The sequence below is a fragment of the Emys orbicularis genome, chromosome 14 (genome assembly GCF_028017835.1).
Source record: "Emys orbicularis isolate rEmyOrb1 chromosome 14, rEmyOrb1.hap1, whole genome shotgun sequence".
NCBI lineage: Eukaryota > Metazoa > Chordata > Testudines > Emydidae > Emys > Emys orbicularis.
The window spans coordinates 11517989-11530855 of record NC_088696.1 but is presented as its reverse complement, the minus strand read 5'-3'; the positions used below and the strand labels follow the sequence as shown (position 1 = coordinate 11530855).

At 42.7% G+C, this 12867-nt stretch overlaps 1 protein-coding gene across 1 annotated transcript in view; it reads left to right on the top strand.

Moving 5' to 3' along the window:
- The first annotated feature begins 12047 nt into the window (after positions 1 to 12047).
- CDYL2 (chromodomain Y like 2) overlaps positions 12048 to 12867 on the top strand; it is a 79221-nt gene continuing 78401 nt past the window's right edge. Inside the window, exon 1 of the mRNA XM_065416692.1 lies at positions 12048 to 12113. Coding sequence (XP_065272764.1) covers positions 12090 to 12113 — 24 coding nt within the window. The 5' untranslated portion in view covers positions 12048 to 12089. The remainder of the gene's footprint in view (positions 12114 to 12867) is intronic.

Sequence of the window (12867 nt, the reverse complement as noted above, 5' to 3'; positions counted from 1 at the left end):
CCCAATCTGACCTCTCTGGGGCAGCCAATTAATGCCAGAGTGATCAGCGTGCATGCTCACCTGTTAATTCCCAGCACTCTGTCACAGATGCTCACCCAGGATGTGGGAGACCCCAGTTCAAGTCCCTGCTCCTCCTGAACGGGAGAAGGGCCTGGACAGGAATCAGCCACCTCAGGTGAATGCACTAATCACTAGACTATGAAAAAATCCAATGTGGCTCTCCCTCAATCTCTGCCATTGATGTTATTCCGCTTTAATTAAATAATTGAATGCTTAAATATTAACTGGGCCATAGAAAGCATTGAGTAACTCTACAACCTAGCGGTTAGAGGACTCACCTGAGAGATCACCGATCTCTGTTCAAATCCTGTCTCCCACTTAGAAGGAGTGGGGGAGGGGACTTGAACCAGGGGTTTCCCACATCCTGGATGAGTACCCTATACACCAGGCTAAAGGCAATAAGGGAGCTCCGCCTCTTCCTCCCTACATTTTGTGCGGTGTTACACAGCCTCTAAGCACAGCTACTGGATTGGGCCTGCACAAGCAACTAAGGACACTGAATGTCTATCTTCCCCAGTTTCTGACTTGCTCTGGGGCTTAGATGGGAGATAGGTGCCTGGGCACCTAGAGGGAGGCAGCAGTGCATATGCTCAGAGTCAGAAACATAGGGAGCTTTTATTACAAAAGCTTCGGCACTGAGTGAATTTAGGCACCTGCAGGGTTAGATGGCAGCCAAGCAAGAGTTTTGTGCTTCGCAGTGGTGCATAACAATGGGACTTACGCGTCTAAGTACCTTTGTGGAGCCCACCTGAAATTCTCAACATTTTGAAGTTTACAGATGAATTTAATTTCACAGACTAAGCATCCCAGTATATAAATAAAGCAGTATCTACCTAATATCTGAGAACATGACCAACAGGATATCAGCTTTTTTGCAGATTCTCTTTCATAAAAACTGCATGAGAATGGTTTTTAGGCTATTATACTTCATTTTCAATACCCAGTCTTGTAATCCTTACTCTCAATAGTAGTCCTGAGGATTGGTCCCATGAATAAGCATACTTAAGTATGCACCATAACATTGAATAGTCACTTATAGTGGTCACACTTAAAAACATAATTCCTGTTGTATAGCTACTATCAATTCCAGCAATATTCCCTATACATAAATGGAGAGTTCTAGCTGATAATATTTTAGTGCACCCACTCTAATAATAAGTAAATAACAAACATATGTAATAAATTACTATTTTTAAAGAACAATATGGGTCTGACTAAAATATAAAGCACCATATACAGTCTACTGTCTAAAAACAGACAATATATTCAATAAAATAAATCAAAAGGGACAAGCACTTATTTCTGCCTTTTTTAATCTCCAGTCTCCCAAACAAACTTCTCATAAATACACACAAGGCCAACAAGATGGAGCCTCCATCTACATAACTAATCACAGAATAAATCTCAGAATAGACTTCATATAAATTCAAGGATTTCCATTTCCTCTTGCCTAGCCTAAAGAATCTTTTTCCTGTTACGCAACATCCAACAGACCTTTGCTTCAAGCTCCTAGACAAGAGTAGATTATTCATGTCCCGTTCACAGGTAATAGTAATGTTTTGAGCCACTATTGCAATCCTTACCAACCACACTTTTTTCCCATTTGGAGCCTCAAAATAATGCATGTGTTTTTCCTAAAAGCAATCAAAGTGAAATCCATGGTAATTCTCCCATGTCCAGGACCTCTTTAACTGCAAAAGAGGTTTCTTCAAAATAAAGTAAAATAAAATAAAATAATCATCTTAAATAGTAATGCAGGAAGCACAATTAATTCAGAGTTAGGAGACCTGGGATCCATCTCTGTCTTTGCAACTCTTCATGAGCTTGGGGAAATCATTTAGCTTTGCTGTGTTTGAACTTTCCCATCGGTAAGTTAGGGATAATAAAACAGCCATACATATGGAAAGTACTTTGAGATTCTCAGATGAAAGAAACTGCACATGTGCAAATAGTTAATATTAAACATAGTAATAAATACAACAAAATTATGATTTTTGCATTATTCTGTGTGTACTGCCCATTAGTAAAGAAATTGCATCAATATGTCTTTAGCGGTTCTTTTTTCTGAAATGACATGTGTCCTGGCCTGGCTTCAGAGCCACTGGCATATTTAAACACACAGATTTCTTACTATTGTGCCACGGAAACAAATACTATGTGTGCAATGGAATTTTTGTGGGTTGCAATTAAAAACACAGATCCCTAATTTGAATCCATGACTGAAAAATGAACAAAGAAGAAACGTACTCTGGGTTAATATATAAAATGTTATTATTCCTGAAATATGAACATAATTTGAAATATCTACATAAGGGGTCGGCAACGTTTGACCTGCGGCTCGCCAGGGTAAGCACACTGGCGGGCCGGGCCAGTTTATTTACCTGCTGACGCGGCAGGTTCGGCCGATCGCGGCCCCCACTGGCTGCGGTTCGCCGTCCCGGGCCAATGGGGGCAGCGGGAAGCTGCGGCCAGCACATCCCTCGCCCGCGCTGCTTCTTGCCGCCCCCATTGGCCCAGGACGGCGAACCGCAGCGAGTGGGGGCCACGATCGTCCGAACCTGCCACGTCGGCAGGTACATAAACTGGCCCGGCCCGCCAGGGTGCTTACCCTGGTGAGCCGCGTGGCAAACATTGCCGACCCCTGATCTACATAGTAGTAATTGGAAGCTTGTTGGTACTATATTGTTTTAACACCAAATGTCAGGGGGGACAAGCTATCAACCTGTTCCTGTGCTTTATTATATCAAGACCTATTGGTACGTACGGTGAAGATGGCAGATGTTTTCTCAGGAAGTGACTCTTATTTAGTTCAGGTAGTTCTACTGGTGTTTTCCATCTTGTCTGTCTACAGATGGCTCCTTCTTAATGATACTAATATGTCTTGCTGTGGATGACCCTAAATCTCTGACTGCCAGAAGCTGGGTCTGGACTACAGGGGATGGATTGATCACTCAGTAAATTGCCCTGTTCTGTTCATTCCCGCTGAAGCATCTGGCACTGATCACTGTTGGAAGACAGGATGCAGTGCTAAATGAACCATTGGTCTGACCCAGTATGGCTGTTATGTCCAGACAGCATGTTCACTCTTAACATTTTCTCTATTTGGCATGGCATAAGTTTCAATTTCCTTATTCCATTATAACTTCTGCAATTCTAAGCTGTTTATATTATTTCATGCACCGCTTGATAGCAGACACAACCCGTGCTTGACGAGAGTGGGGGTGCAGAGGGAGGGCAGTCAGCTTCAGCAGTGTTACTGAGCATGCTCAGTCCATGTGAGCATGCTCAGTACAAGACAAGCAGCAAATCGGTGGTGGTGGGGGGGAACGTGACTCCCCATGCCCCTCCAATACGTGTCGCCTCTGCTTGATAGAATAGACCACCATAGCCATCCATTTCGGACTTGCAAATTTCTACTCCTATAAAAGTTAGACAGTTAACTGATGTCTCTGACCATGTTCTCTCATTTTATGTTTAGGACATACTGGAGAATTAATTGAATTGTCTCATTAGACTGACCCCCAACTTGGTAAGGCAACTCCCATCTTTTCATGTACTATGTATATATATCTGCTACTGTATTTTCCACTCCATGCATCTGATGAAGTGGGTTCTAGCCCACGAAAGCTTATGCCAAAATAAATTTGTTAGTCTCTAAGGTGCCACAAGGCTTTTGTTGCTTTTGCTGATACCGACTAACACGGCTACACCCTGAAACCTTAAAAAAGAATGCTTCTCATCTGCCCCTTCTTTGTGTCATCTGAGCATTTCCTTACTCTTGCAAAAATTCAGCCATTGAACTGTCATTTTAAAAAGCTTTTTGTAGTATAGTACAGTAATTTTCCATATGACATTGACATCCACCTGATCTACGTGTTCTACTATTTCCCCTCTTTATTAGGTATTTTGTCTATGGAGCAAGCCTCCTGTCTGCTTAAACAAAAATGTTTTGGTATCTGTCTATTATCTATCATGACATGTCTGCACTTGCAAACAAGATGGAGCAGAATCTGAAAAGATGTATTCTTGGTGTCACAGGGAGAAACCTGAAAAAGAACATGTGTGTTCAGGTGGAAAGCTAGGTAAGAGATATCTCAATAGCAGAGAAGAAACTAAAGTAATTATTTTCTGGCATTAGTGCAAGAAGATGCCTACACTTCTAAAATAAGGTTGTAGGTGGTACAATGAATGGTAAATACAGCTAAGGGAATTAAAAAAAAAAAAAAAGAGGGAGAGATTAACTAGTAACCTGGGTAGAAGCCATGCTCCGATCCAAAGCCCATAGAACTCAGAGGAAAAAATCCCATTAGTTTCAATGGGGTTTGGATAGGTCCTTCATGATCATACTTGTCCTAGAACAGGGATACCTGCTGGTAATGCATCTTCTGCAGTGGCTGTAATGTGGTTGTGATGATAATGAATCAGCAATGTACTTTCCACTGACTCACATCAGAAACTAATCATGAGTTATCTGTCCTGGCGACAAGTTCTACCCACTACCATGTTTTCTTCTTATTCTTTTCAGTGACTGCTGTTACAGAATGGTACTTTCATTTGTTCCGGAAAACACTGTTTTGACAGTGATGTCTCTTTCTCTAGTGATGTCTCTAGGGTAATTTCTGTCCTTTCTTTTTCTATATGGCATAGCAATGGCATATAGTATCTCTGCTTTATTTTCTTATGGTCCTTTATTTTCTTAGGGCACTCCATGCCCTATTTTTTAAAATCACTGCAGCCTTCTTTGAGTCTTTTCCTTATTTTTCCTATACAGTTCCAGTCCACCAAACTGATCCATATAGTAATACCAGAGAAACTCTATTTTGTGTCCCTGGCTTCCATTTTGTGTCCCTGGCTTCCATTTTAAATAAGCAAGCATCACTCCACCATTAAATGGAGGCTAAAGGTCACATACCACTAAAAACCAAATTGGCGAGAAAAGGTGATAAACAGATCATAACACTGTGAGCTAATTTAGAATATAGGCTAAAGGTCACATAGTAGAACTGGTGGGAAAAAGAAGGTGGTAAACAATGATTGACAGATACAAATAATAGTCAAATGGTACGATGTCATGTCTAAAAATAGAATTGAAATAGTATAAAGGTCAGTGTGTCAGTTGACTGCTGACAGTTGAGAGTTGACAGGCTTGAGAAGAGGTTGAGAAAGCAGCTGAGCAGAGCTAAGAAGGCAGAGAAAGGTGTGAAGGTGGTGAGGATGAGATGAAGGAGAAGCAGCAGCAAGCAGAATGACAAGAGAAGGATGCATCAGAGGAGTGAGAGAGAGAAATAACAGGAGAAGATATTGTGCTGTCAGCTGAGTAAGTCTGTCAAAGTAATAGTTATAGTTATAGCAAAGTATAGTATGTTAATGTATATAAGTTTGGGGGGGATGGTTAATAAAGATGTATGCATGTGTGTTGGTTGTGAAAGGGATTTATATATGTAAAACCTAATGAACATCTAAAAATTGCTCTTAGCTACCCATGAATGACTGATCACCGTAAGCAGGGACCAGCCACTTCGTATCATTTCAAACTATAAGGCAATGTGGTTTGAATTACTTTAATTTGTTATAAGGGATTTGTATTTAGATTGTTATTTTGTCAAGGAAGGTTATTTGTATCAATAAAAGGCATCTTGTTTTGGAAAGAATACTGCGTGTGTCAATCATTTATCAGAAGACTGTATCCGCATCCTCCAAGTATTTCCTTAGCCACCTTAGAGTCCCATACCTAATGAAAACAGATTGGTTATAACAAGTAAACAGGTTATCAATTCTGGGGGTATGCAAATTCTGTTTTGGGGATAACAATTGATAGGTCCTTATGCTGGACAGGGATCCATTAAAGTCAATAGCTCAAATGGATTAACTTGCAATATCAGGGCTATGGGCTGTCTCTGACCTGACACATTTTCCAAAGTAGATAACTGTCCAATAGGGTCTATCTTCCTCTACGATTCCTTTTGTCTTTCATTTCTATCTTTAACCCCTCAAACTAATCCCAAATTAAGTGAAAGTATTAGAAAAAAAATTTCCACCTATTTCCTTGTATACAAATGGATTTCCAGTCTCTGGTAGTCAAGCCTCTGCCTCCTTAATTCCTAAGGCTATATGGATGGCAATAAGAATACATAACATTGGCTTATTAGATTCTGATTCAGGGTATGGCTTGTTATGGCAGACATCTCAGGGTGGTTTACTAGATATTTTTCTTAGCATCCATTTTCTCGCACATCCTAGGTCAAAGTGTTGAATTATTCCCACAAAACAGAAAGACAAAATAGTATTAAGCCATATCATAATTTTTGTGAAAAGCAGCAAGCATACTCTAATGGAACATGGTTGTACAAATTAGAGTGGCTCTTAACAACAATTGCAATTAAAGTATACTTTCAATGCTGGAAGAACTCCATTCAGTTGCATATGAAAATCATTGGATTCACTCTGTCCTTAAATTCTATACAAAGTTGTTAGAGTATTAATGCCTAAAAAGATAGATGGAATCCTGTCCATTTTCTCAAATGATATTTGTATTACTTATTCTTACCTTATATTTGCTTTAAATACACTGTGATATGTTGGGTAGCCTTTTTAAATATTTCTTTAATTTACAAAGATTTGCATTGTATACAATTTAGTGGACATCTTTTGAATTTAGAATCAGAACCAAATGATCACAACCATTTGTTTACCTTTGAAATGAAGACTGTTCAGCATTTTCATGAGTACAAAGAATACTCCTTTTTTCAAATCCATTTTCTCCCTCTACAAAATGTACAAATTAGTGACCCAAAACTTGATCCCCTCCTATTTTTCCTTCATACTCACCTACTCATGCACTTTTAGCTACCATCTCTAAGTTGATGATTCCCGTATCTTGCTGTCCAGCGTCCGTTTGGTCTCATGCCTTTGACAGTGTTTCTGGCATGTTTCCTCACCAGTTCAAAATCAACATGTGAACACCAACTGCATTTCTCCAGCTGTGTCAAAACTTCCATTGTCCTGCTCATCACCAAGTGCAAAACAGTGGTGTCACAATAAACATTCCTCTCTCCTACTCTAGACAATTGCCATATCCTGTCAATTCTTCCTTTACAAGATCTCTAAAACCCATTCCTTCCTCTTCACCCCCACTGCTAAGACACCTGTCCATGCTTTGGTCACCTCTAACTTTTCGTCCTGAAATCTCCACATTTATGGACTCCTTTTCCTCACCTCATTCCTCTATTGTATTTCCAAACAACTGCTGCTGCTAAAACACTCTCATGTTCCACTTGGATCATGTCACTCCCTTCTTCAGATCCTTTCAAGGGCTTCCCTCCTCCTTTTTGCGTCATCACATTTCTCATCTTCAAGGTTTAGCACAGCTCTGTCCTTGCCTACATCTTTGGTTTCTTGTCCCCCTAGTCCCATTCCCATTACTTCTGCTCATCCCAACCCTCCTTCCTGAATGCCCTCTTCTGTATCCTTCTCCCATCTCATCTTCATGCCTTTTTTCCTTCCTGGCCCAGATTATAACTCCCTCCCTCCCTCTCCTTCTTCACCTAATGTCTTTCCCTCTTTTCATTCTCATTGCTCTTTAAAACACAATTCAGCCATTTATGATAACCTGACAAATGCCCCACCATCCACCCTATATATCCTATATATTAAGACCGTATTACCTGTCTCTAATTTAAGGCCTGATCCTGCTAAACTTACTATTTACCGCCAGTTGCAGACACACTGAAGTCTATAGGACTAATCACAGTAGAAAGCATTTTGCTCAATAGTGATTAAATGTATGGTTTAGGTCCTTATGCCTTGATCCTGAACTGGGTTCCATAGGAGGAGACTGGCCCACCCACACAGAGTTCATTGCAAGATTGGGGCTTAGACTGTAACGTCCTTGGGGCAGGAACTATATTGTTGGCTATATGGTATTTACACAGCATTGAGCGTACTATGACCAATCAATAAATCAATATCACAGACATGCTACTATCTTTATTTTTAAACTAAAAATAGTGCAATGGTTTCACTTAACAAGTTTCTTCCATTTTGAAAGATTCTGCCAGTTTGAGAGATAATGAATGTACTTAAAATGGAAAGTACTGCTGGAACCCAAAATATCTAATCAAACCAGAAACACCGTGTGATCACTTTGCATCATCCTCAGAATCTCTCTGCCTTCCTTCCACAGTGGAAGGGAGTGGAAATAATTAAGAGGATGAAAAGTGCATACTTTGCAATGAATGTTCAAGTCTAATGTTTGTAATAGTGTCCAAAAATGTGATTTTTACAACACAACTGTAATTTTGCAGTAACTTGACTTCAGAATAAAAATATATTCTTAAAATTTAAAAACAATTGTTAAGATTTTTAAAAAAATACTCCCTTTAAAAACTGCCTGCAGAAACTGAAACAAAGTTTAATAATAAATTTCCATTGTTCTCAGACATTCTTTCTGGTTTATTTCAGAAAGACTCAAATGGATATTACTCATACAAACTGATGCGTTAAAAACAAGTGTGTGTTTCACTAAACAGATAAATATCTCTTACATTTGTTTTTGTTTTTTGCCAAACTTAGGAGGAAAAAAACCACTGAGACCATAATCAACTTTTCATGGATTAAATATTCATATAAGTCCTCTTCCTACTCCTTACTATTGACTCACACTTTACTGCATACCCAAGGGACTACATATTCTAAAAACAAGGAATGAGTAATCAGGAAAAAGATGTTTCCCTTCTTCAAAGTATTCACTAAAGCATTCCTCTTTTTAAAGTATCCAACACATAATGCTTGGTGTAATATTCTTGCAAGCACATTTAAAATATAAACCACCTCCTAGAAGTTTCTCCAAGTGTGACTAGAGGGTGGTTGTTCTAATTCTCATTGGTTTAATAACAAGATGACATGGAAAACTAGAGATATCTTTTAGATTATTGAGATGTACCATAAGGTATCAATGCATGTTCTTCAACAACTAGAGAAGGGACATTTTAAAGACATCTTTGAAATTAATTCTTAGAAAAAATTATGAAAAGGAAGTCGTAGGACTCACTTGAGAAGTGACTCATTTGTTTTGACTGCCATTTTGGGTTTTTTGCTCTGGAAAGGAGCAGGCATGTGTCCTGCAAACTAGATTCTTAAGGGCAATTAATTAAAATGTATCTATATCTAAGGAGCATTCTGCTCAGTGAGCATTCTAAAGGGCTGAGTTGCTATCGTAAACTACCAATCTCAGTTTACTTTAGCACAAAATAATGTATTTGTTTTCTGACAAAGGAGTTCTACAATAACATCAAGGCTAAACCACTGGGTGTGATTATCAAGTAATACATTTATTGGACATAAAGGCATTTCTACTGTGCCAATTATTAATTATGCTCCAGTCATGGGTAGTTTATGATATTTCTTAATCCTTTCAACATGTTACTACTTAAATATCAGATCTCAAAAAATTCAAATATTGCCGGCAAATTGATAAGCCTAAAACAGAACTCCGATTATTCCCTTGTACAAAACTATTAGCTTTTCGGTAAACAATCTAGCTTTGTTCTTAGGAATTTAAAATTGATCATATCATCAAGTAGACCACATGAACCATAAATGGCTTTAAGCTCCAAAATAAAAAACTATATAGTTTTTATTGACCCATATGTCAATACTAATCTGGTTAGCTGGCATGTTCATAATCACCAGATGTAATATTCACAATTCAGGATACTGGTAGGTTGAATAGTCAGTCAAGATATACATAAATATTTCCTATTGTCATGGTAAAAGAGAATACAAAACTGAAAAAAAATCAATTGTAAGTACTGAGCACTGGTAAATTTCTGTTACTTACAACAGTATTTAGTACTTATTCTATTTGAATCCTTCGTTGTAAATGAAAATTCAGAAGACAATGCAATGCCAAAAATAACCATATTTACTAGTAACAAAGTAGAATTACTATATAATATTTTATCACTGGCTTCCACCTTGTAGTCAAATCTGTCTCTCTTAACATATCTCATATTCATGTGTATTATAGAAACATTCAAAAGGATGAGATCGTACAACCAAAATGACAAATACCAATCAAGTGAGGGCAAATAGAAAACAGGGCCAAAACACAGACACACCTGACAGCATCCATGTCATCTGTCAAGGCACTGTGACAAGGACCATGCTATTTACAGGTCAATGGTGCCTTGCAGAGAGGTGAAAACATCAAATATGAAACCAAGTAACACAGTGCTGCTGACAACAGGGTCTCTATGAAGTCAAGATGCAATGGTTCTAGCAAACCAGAATCTACTTGCTTTCTTCTCCATTGTCAAGAAAACTGTTATTGAGAAGATGATCATTTTTTAGCTGGGGGGATAAGTCTCTCTGGTTGGGTAGATCTGGGGTTGTGAAGTCTCAGGAGAATCATTTATATTACTGTAATGGCACCCCATTGCAAAAGAGTCTTTTGCCTCCTCGAACATTTTAATCCGTTTCTCCAAAATGTAGCCCATTTCCAGATGGTTTCTTTGCACACACAAAATGCAGCTCCCATCCCATCCTATGCAAAGCAGAGGCTCCATGGGTGTTCAGCAAATTCCTGGGGCATGGTGGCTAAACAGATCTAGGGAAAGACTCCTAGTCTGGGCATTCTGGAGTATGTCCCAGCAGAATCCATTCAGCTGGAATCCCCGGTTGCTTTTTTCCTGGACAACCTTGCCCAAGGGCAAAGCTGATCCATCCTAGTCTGCTAGCACCTTTCTGTTCTAATAATATGGTATCAGGCTGACATTACACATGGACCTAAGACTCCTTCATCCAGTGGACTCTCCTCATCCTCTGCACGGGCTCCAAACCCTAATGGGTTTCCCAAACATTTCAGATTAGAGGCAAAGCAGAGATGGAACCTAGCAAGTTTCCTCTTCTGAGAAATTTCTCTGAACGACTCCTCACCTCTGACACCTCTGTTGCAAATAAAGGGGGTGTGAGCTGAGAAGAAGGGGGTAAATGCCTTTCAGAGCAAGTTGGTGAGCCTTCCATGCTCCAAGAAAGGAGCAAAGTGGAACGGAGAATCTCTTCCATATTTCACTCTCCATAAAGACACGGTTTCATGACGTTGACTACCTGTCTGTATCTACTGGAGGAGGGTCTTGAAGCCACTCATGGGCAGCTCCATTGATGGTGGCCACTCCAAGTGTAGGATAGTTGAATGAAGCCAAGAGAAAACCTCCATTTTCCTGGTGGTGGCTGTTGATGGGGTGGGACATGGAGGAAGTCAGTGGCCAGTGGAGCAGAAGGAAAGGGGAGAGGGGTTTGAAGGGTGCCATTATCTCCTCATCATTCCCTACAGGTGGCCATTGAGGGTTATCAGACCTCCATGTTCTTGATAGCAGTCCTTGGGTGGATGGGGCTTGAAGTAAGCCCTGGCCACTTTGGGTTCCTTCATGGTGGTCATCCTGTCCCTGAGGGAGATGGCAGGCACCAGCTCCCCCATGCTCCCAGAGATCCCTAACACTCCACTACCACCCTGCAAGCCCCACAGCCTGCCTTGACCTTGGGCTGGAGACCGGTCTATCTCCCGCCTAGCTGCCCTGCCCTGGCTGTGCCGGTGTGGTGTCACCGCAGGTCCCGGCTCCCCCTCGCTCTTTCCTTTTGGGCCGTGGAAAGAGTTTGAAGCGCACCCGGCTGTCCGGGGAGGCGGCACGTCGGAGGGCCCGGGGACTTTCCCTGCGGCGTGTGTCGGGCGCAGCCCTCCTCCTCGCCCTCCCCTAGGCTGGAGGGGGGCCGGGGGAGGGGGGTGGCTGAAGCCAGCGCGAGAGAAGCCACAGAGCGCAGCGCCCTGCTCCAGAGCTGGTTACGCCAGCCAGCCCCGCCGCCCGCCCGCCCGCTGCCTCCCTCTCTCGCCGTCTCTCCTCGCCTCTGATTCTGCGCACAGCCGGCCCCAGCGCCTGTCATTCTGCAAAACACAGTTTACTCCACGGCGAGCGGGGGAGACAGAGGGAGAGGTGGCGAGGAGGCAGCCGAGAAGCCAAGTCCCGCAGCCCAGCATGGCTTCGGGGGACCTTTACGAGGTACGGGGACGGGGGGCAGCCCCGGGCCAGCTGCACGCCGCAGCCGGGCGGGCAGCGGGCAAGGGCGGCCGGGCGGGGAGGGGAGGCAGCAGCAGCAGCAGCAGCAGTGGGGGGTTTGTTTCGGAAACGCTTAGCGGAGCCTGGTTAGTTCCTGAAGAGGGGAGGAAATCGCCCAGGCGGGGGTGGGGGGAGCCGGGCTGGCGTGTGCGCTGGGGCGGCGGGGTGGGGGGGGGACCGGGATGGAGCGCTCCCCTCCCTTCCCCTGCCTGGCTCCCTCTTCCTCTCGCGCTCCCTACTTTCCGTGGGGCTGGAGCGCAGCAGGCCTTGCGGGAGGGAGAAGGAGGAAGGAGTGAGCGCGAGCCGGAGTTAGCGGTAGGATGGGAGGTGTCAGCCGCCCGGAGAGTGGAGAAAGTCCAGGTAAAGTCAGCGGCGGCGCTGGACGTGCTGAATCTGCAGAGTAGTGCGGCGGAGAGGGGGAAATGCGCCGCGGCGCTGCTGGGGAGGAAGGCGCAGGGATGGAGGCGGCTCCGCGCCTGGCCGTGCAAAGTGCAGGAGCAGACGCCCGGCTGCTTCACCTTGCGCCTGGGGGGCGGCTGGGGGTGGGGGGAGATCGGGGGCTTTGCGGGCAGGGGATCGGGGCAGCAGGGGGTGGCTGTCAAAGTTTGGGCAGGTCCCTGGTGGCTGGTTAGACCTCAGCGGCCAAGGGAGGAAGGGAAAAGCTGGAGCTCGTTGCATCCTGCCCGTCTTTGGTTCC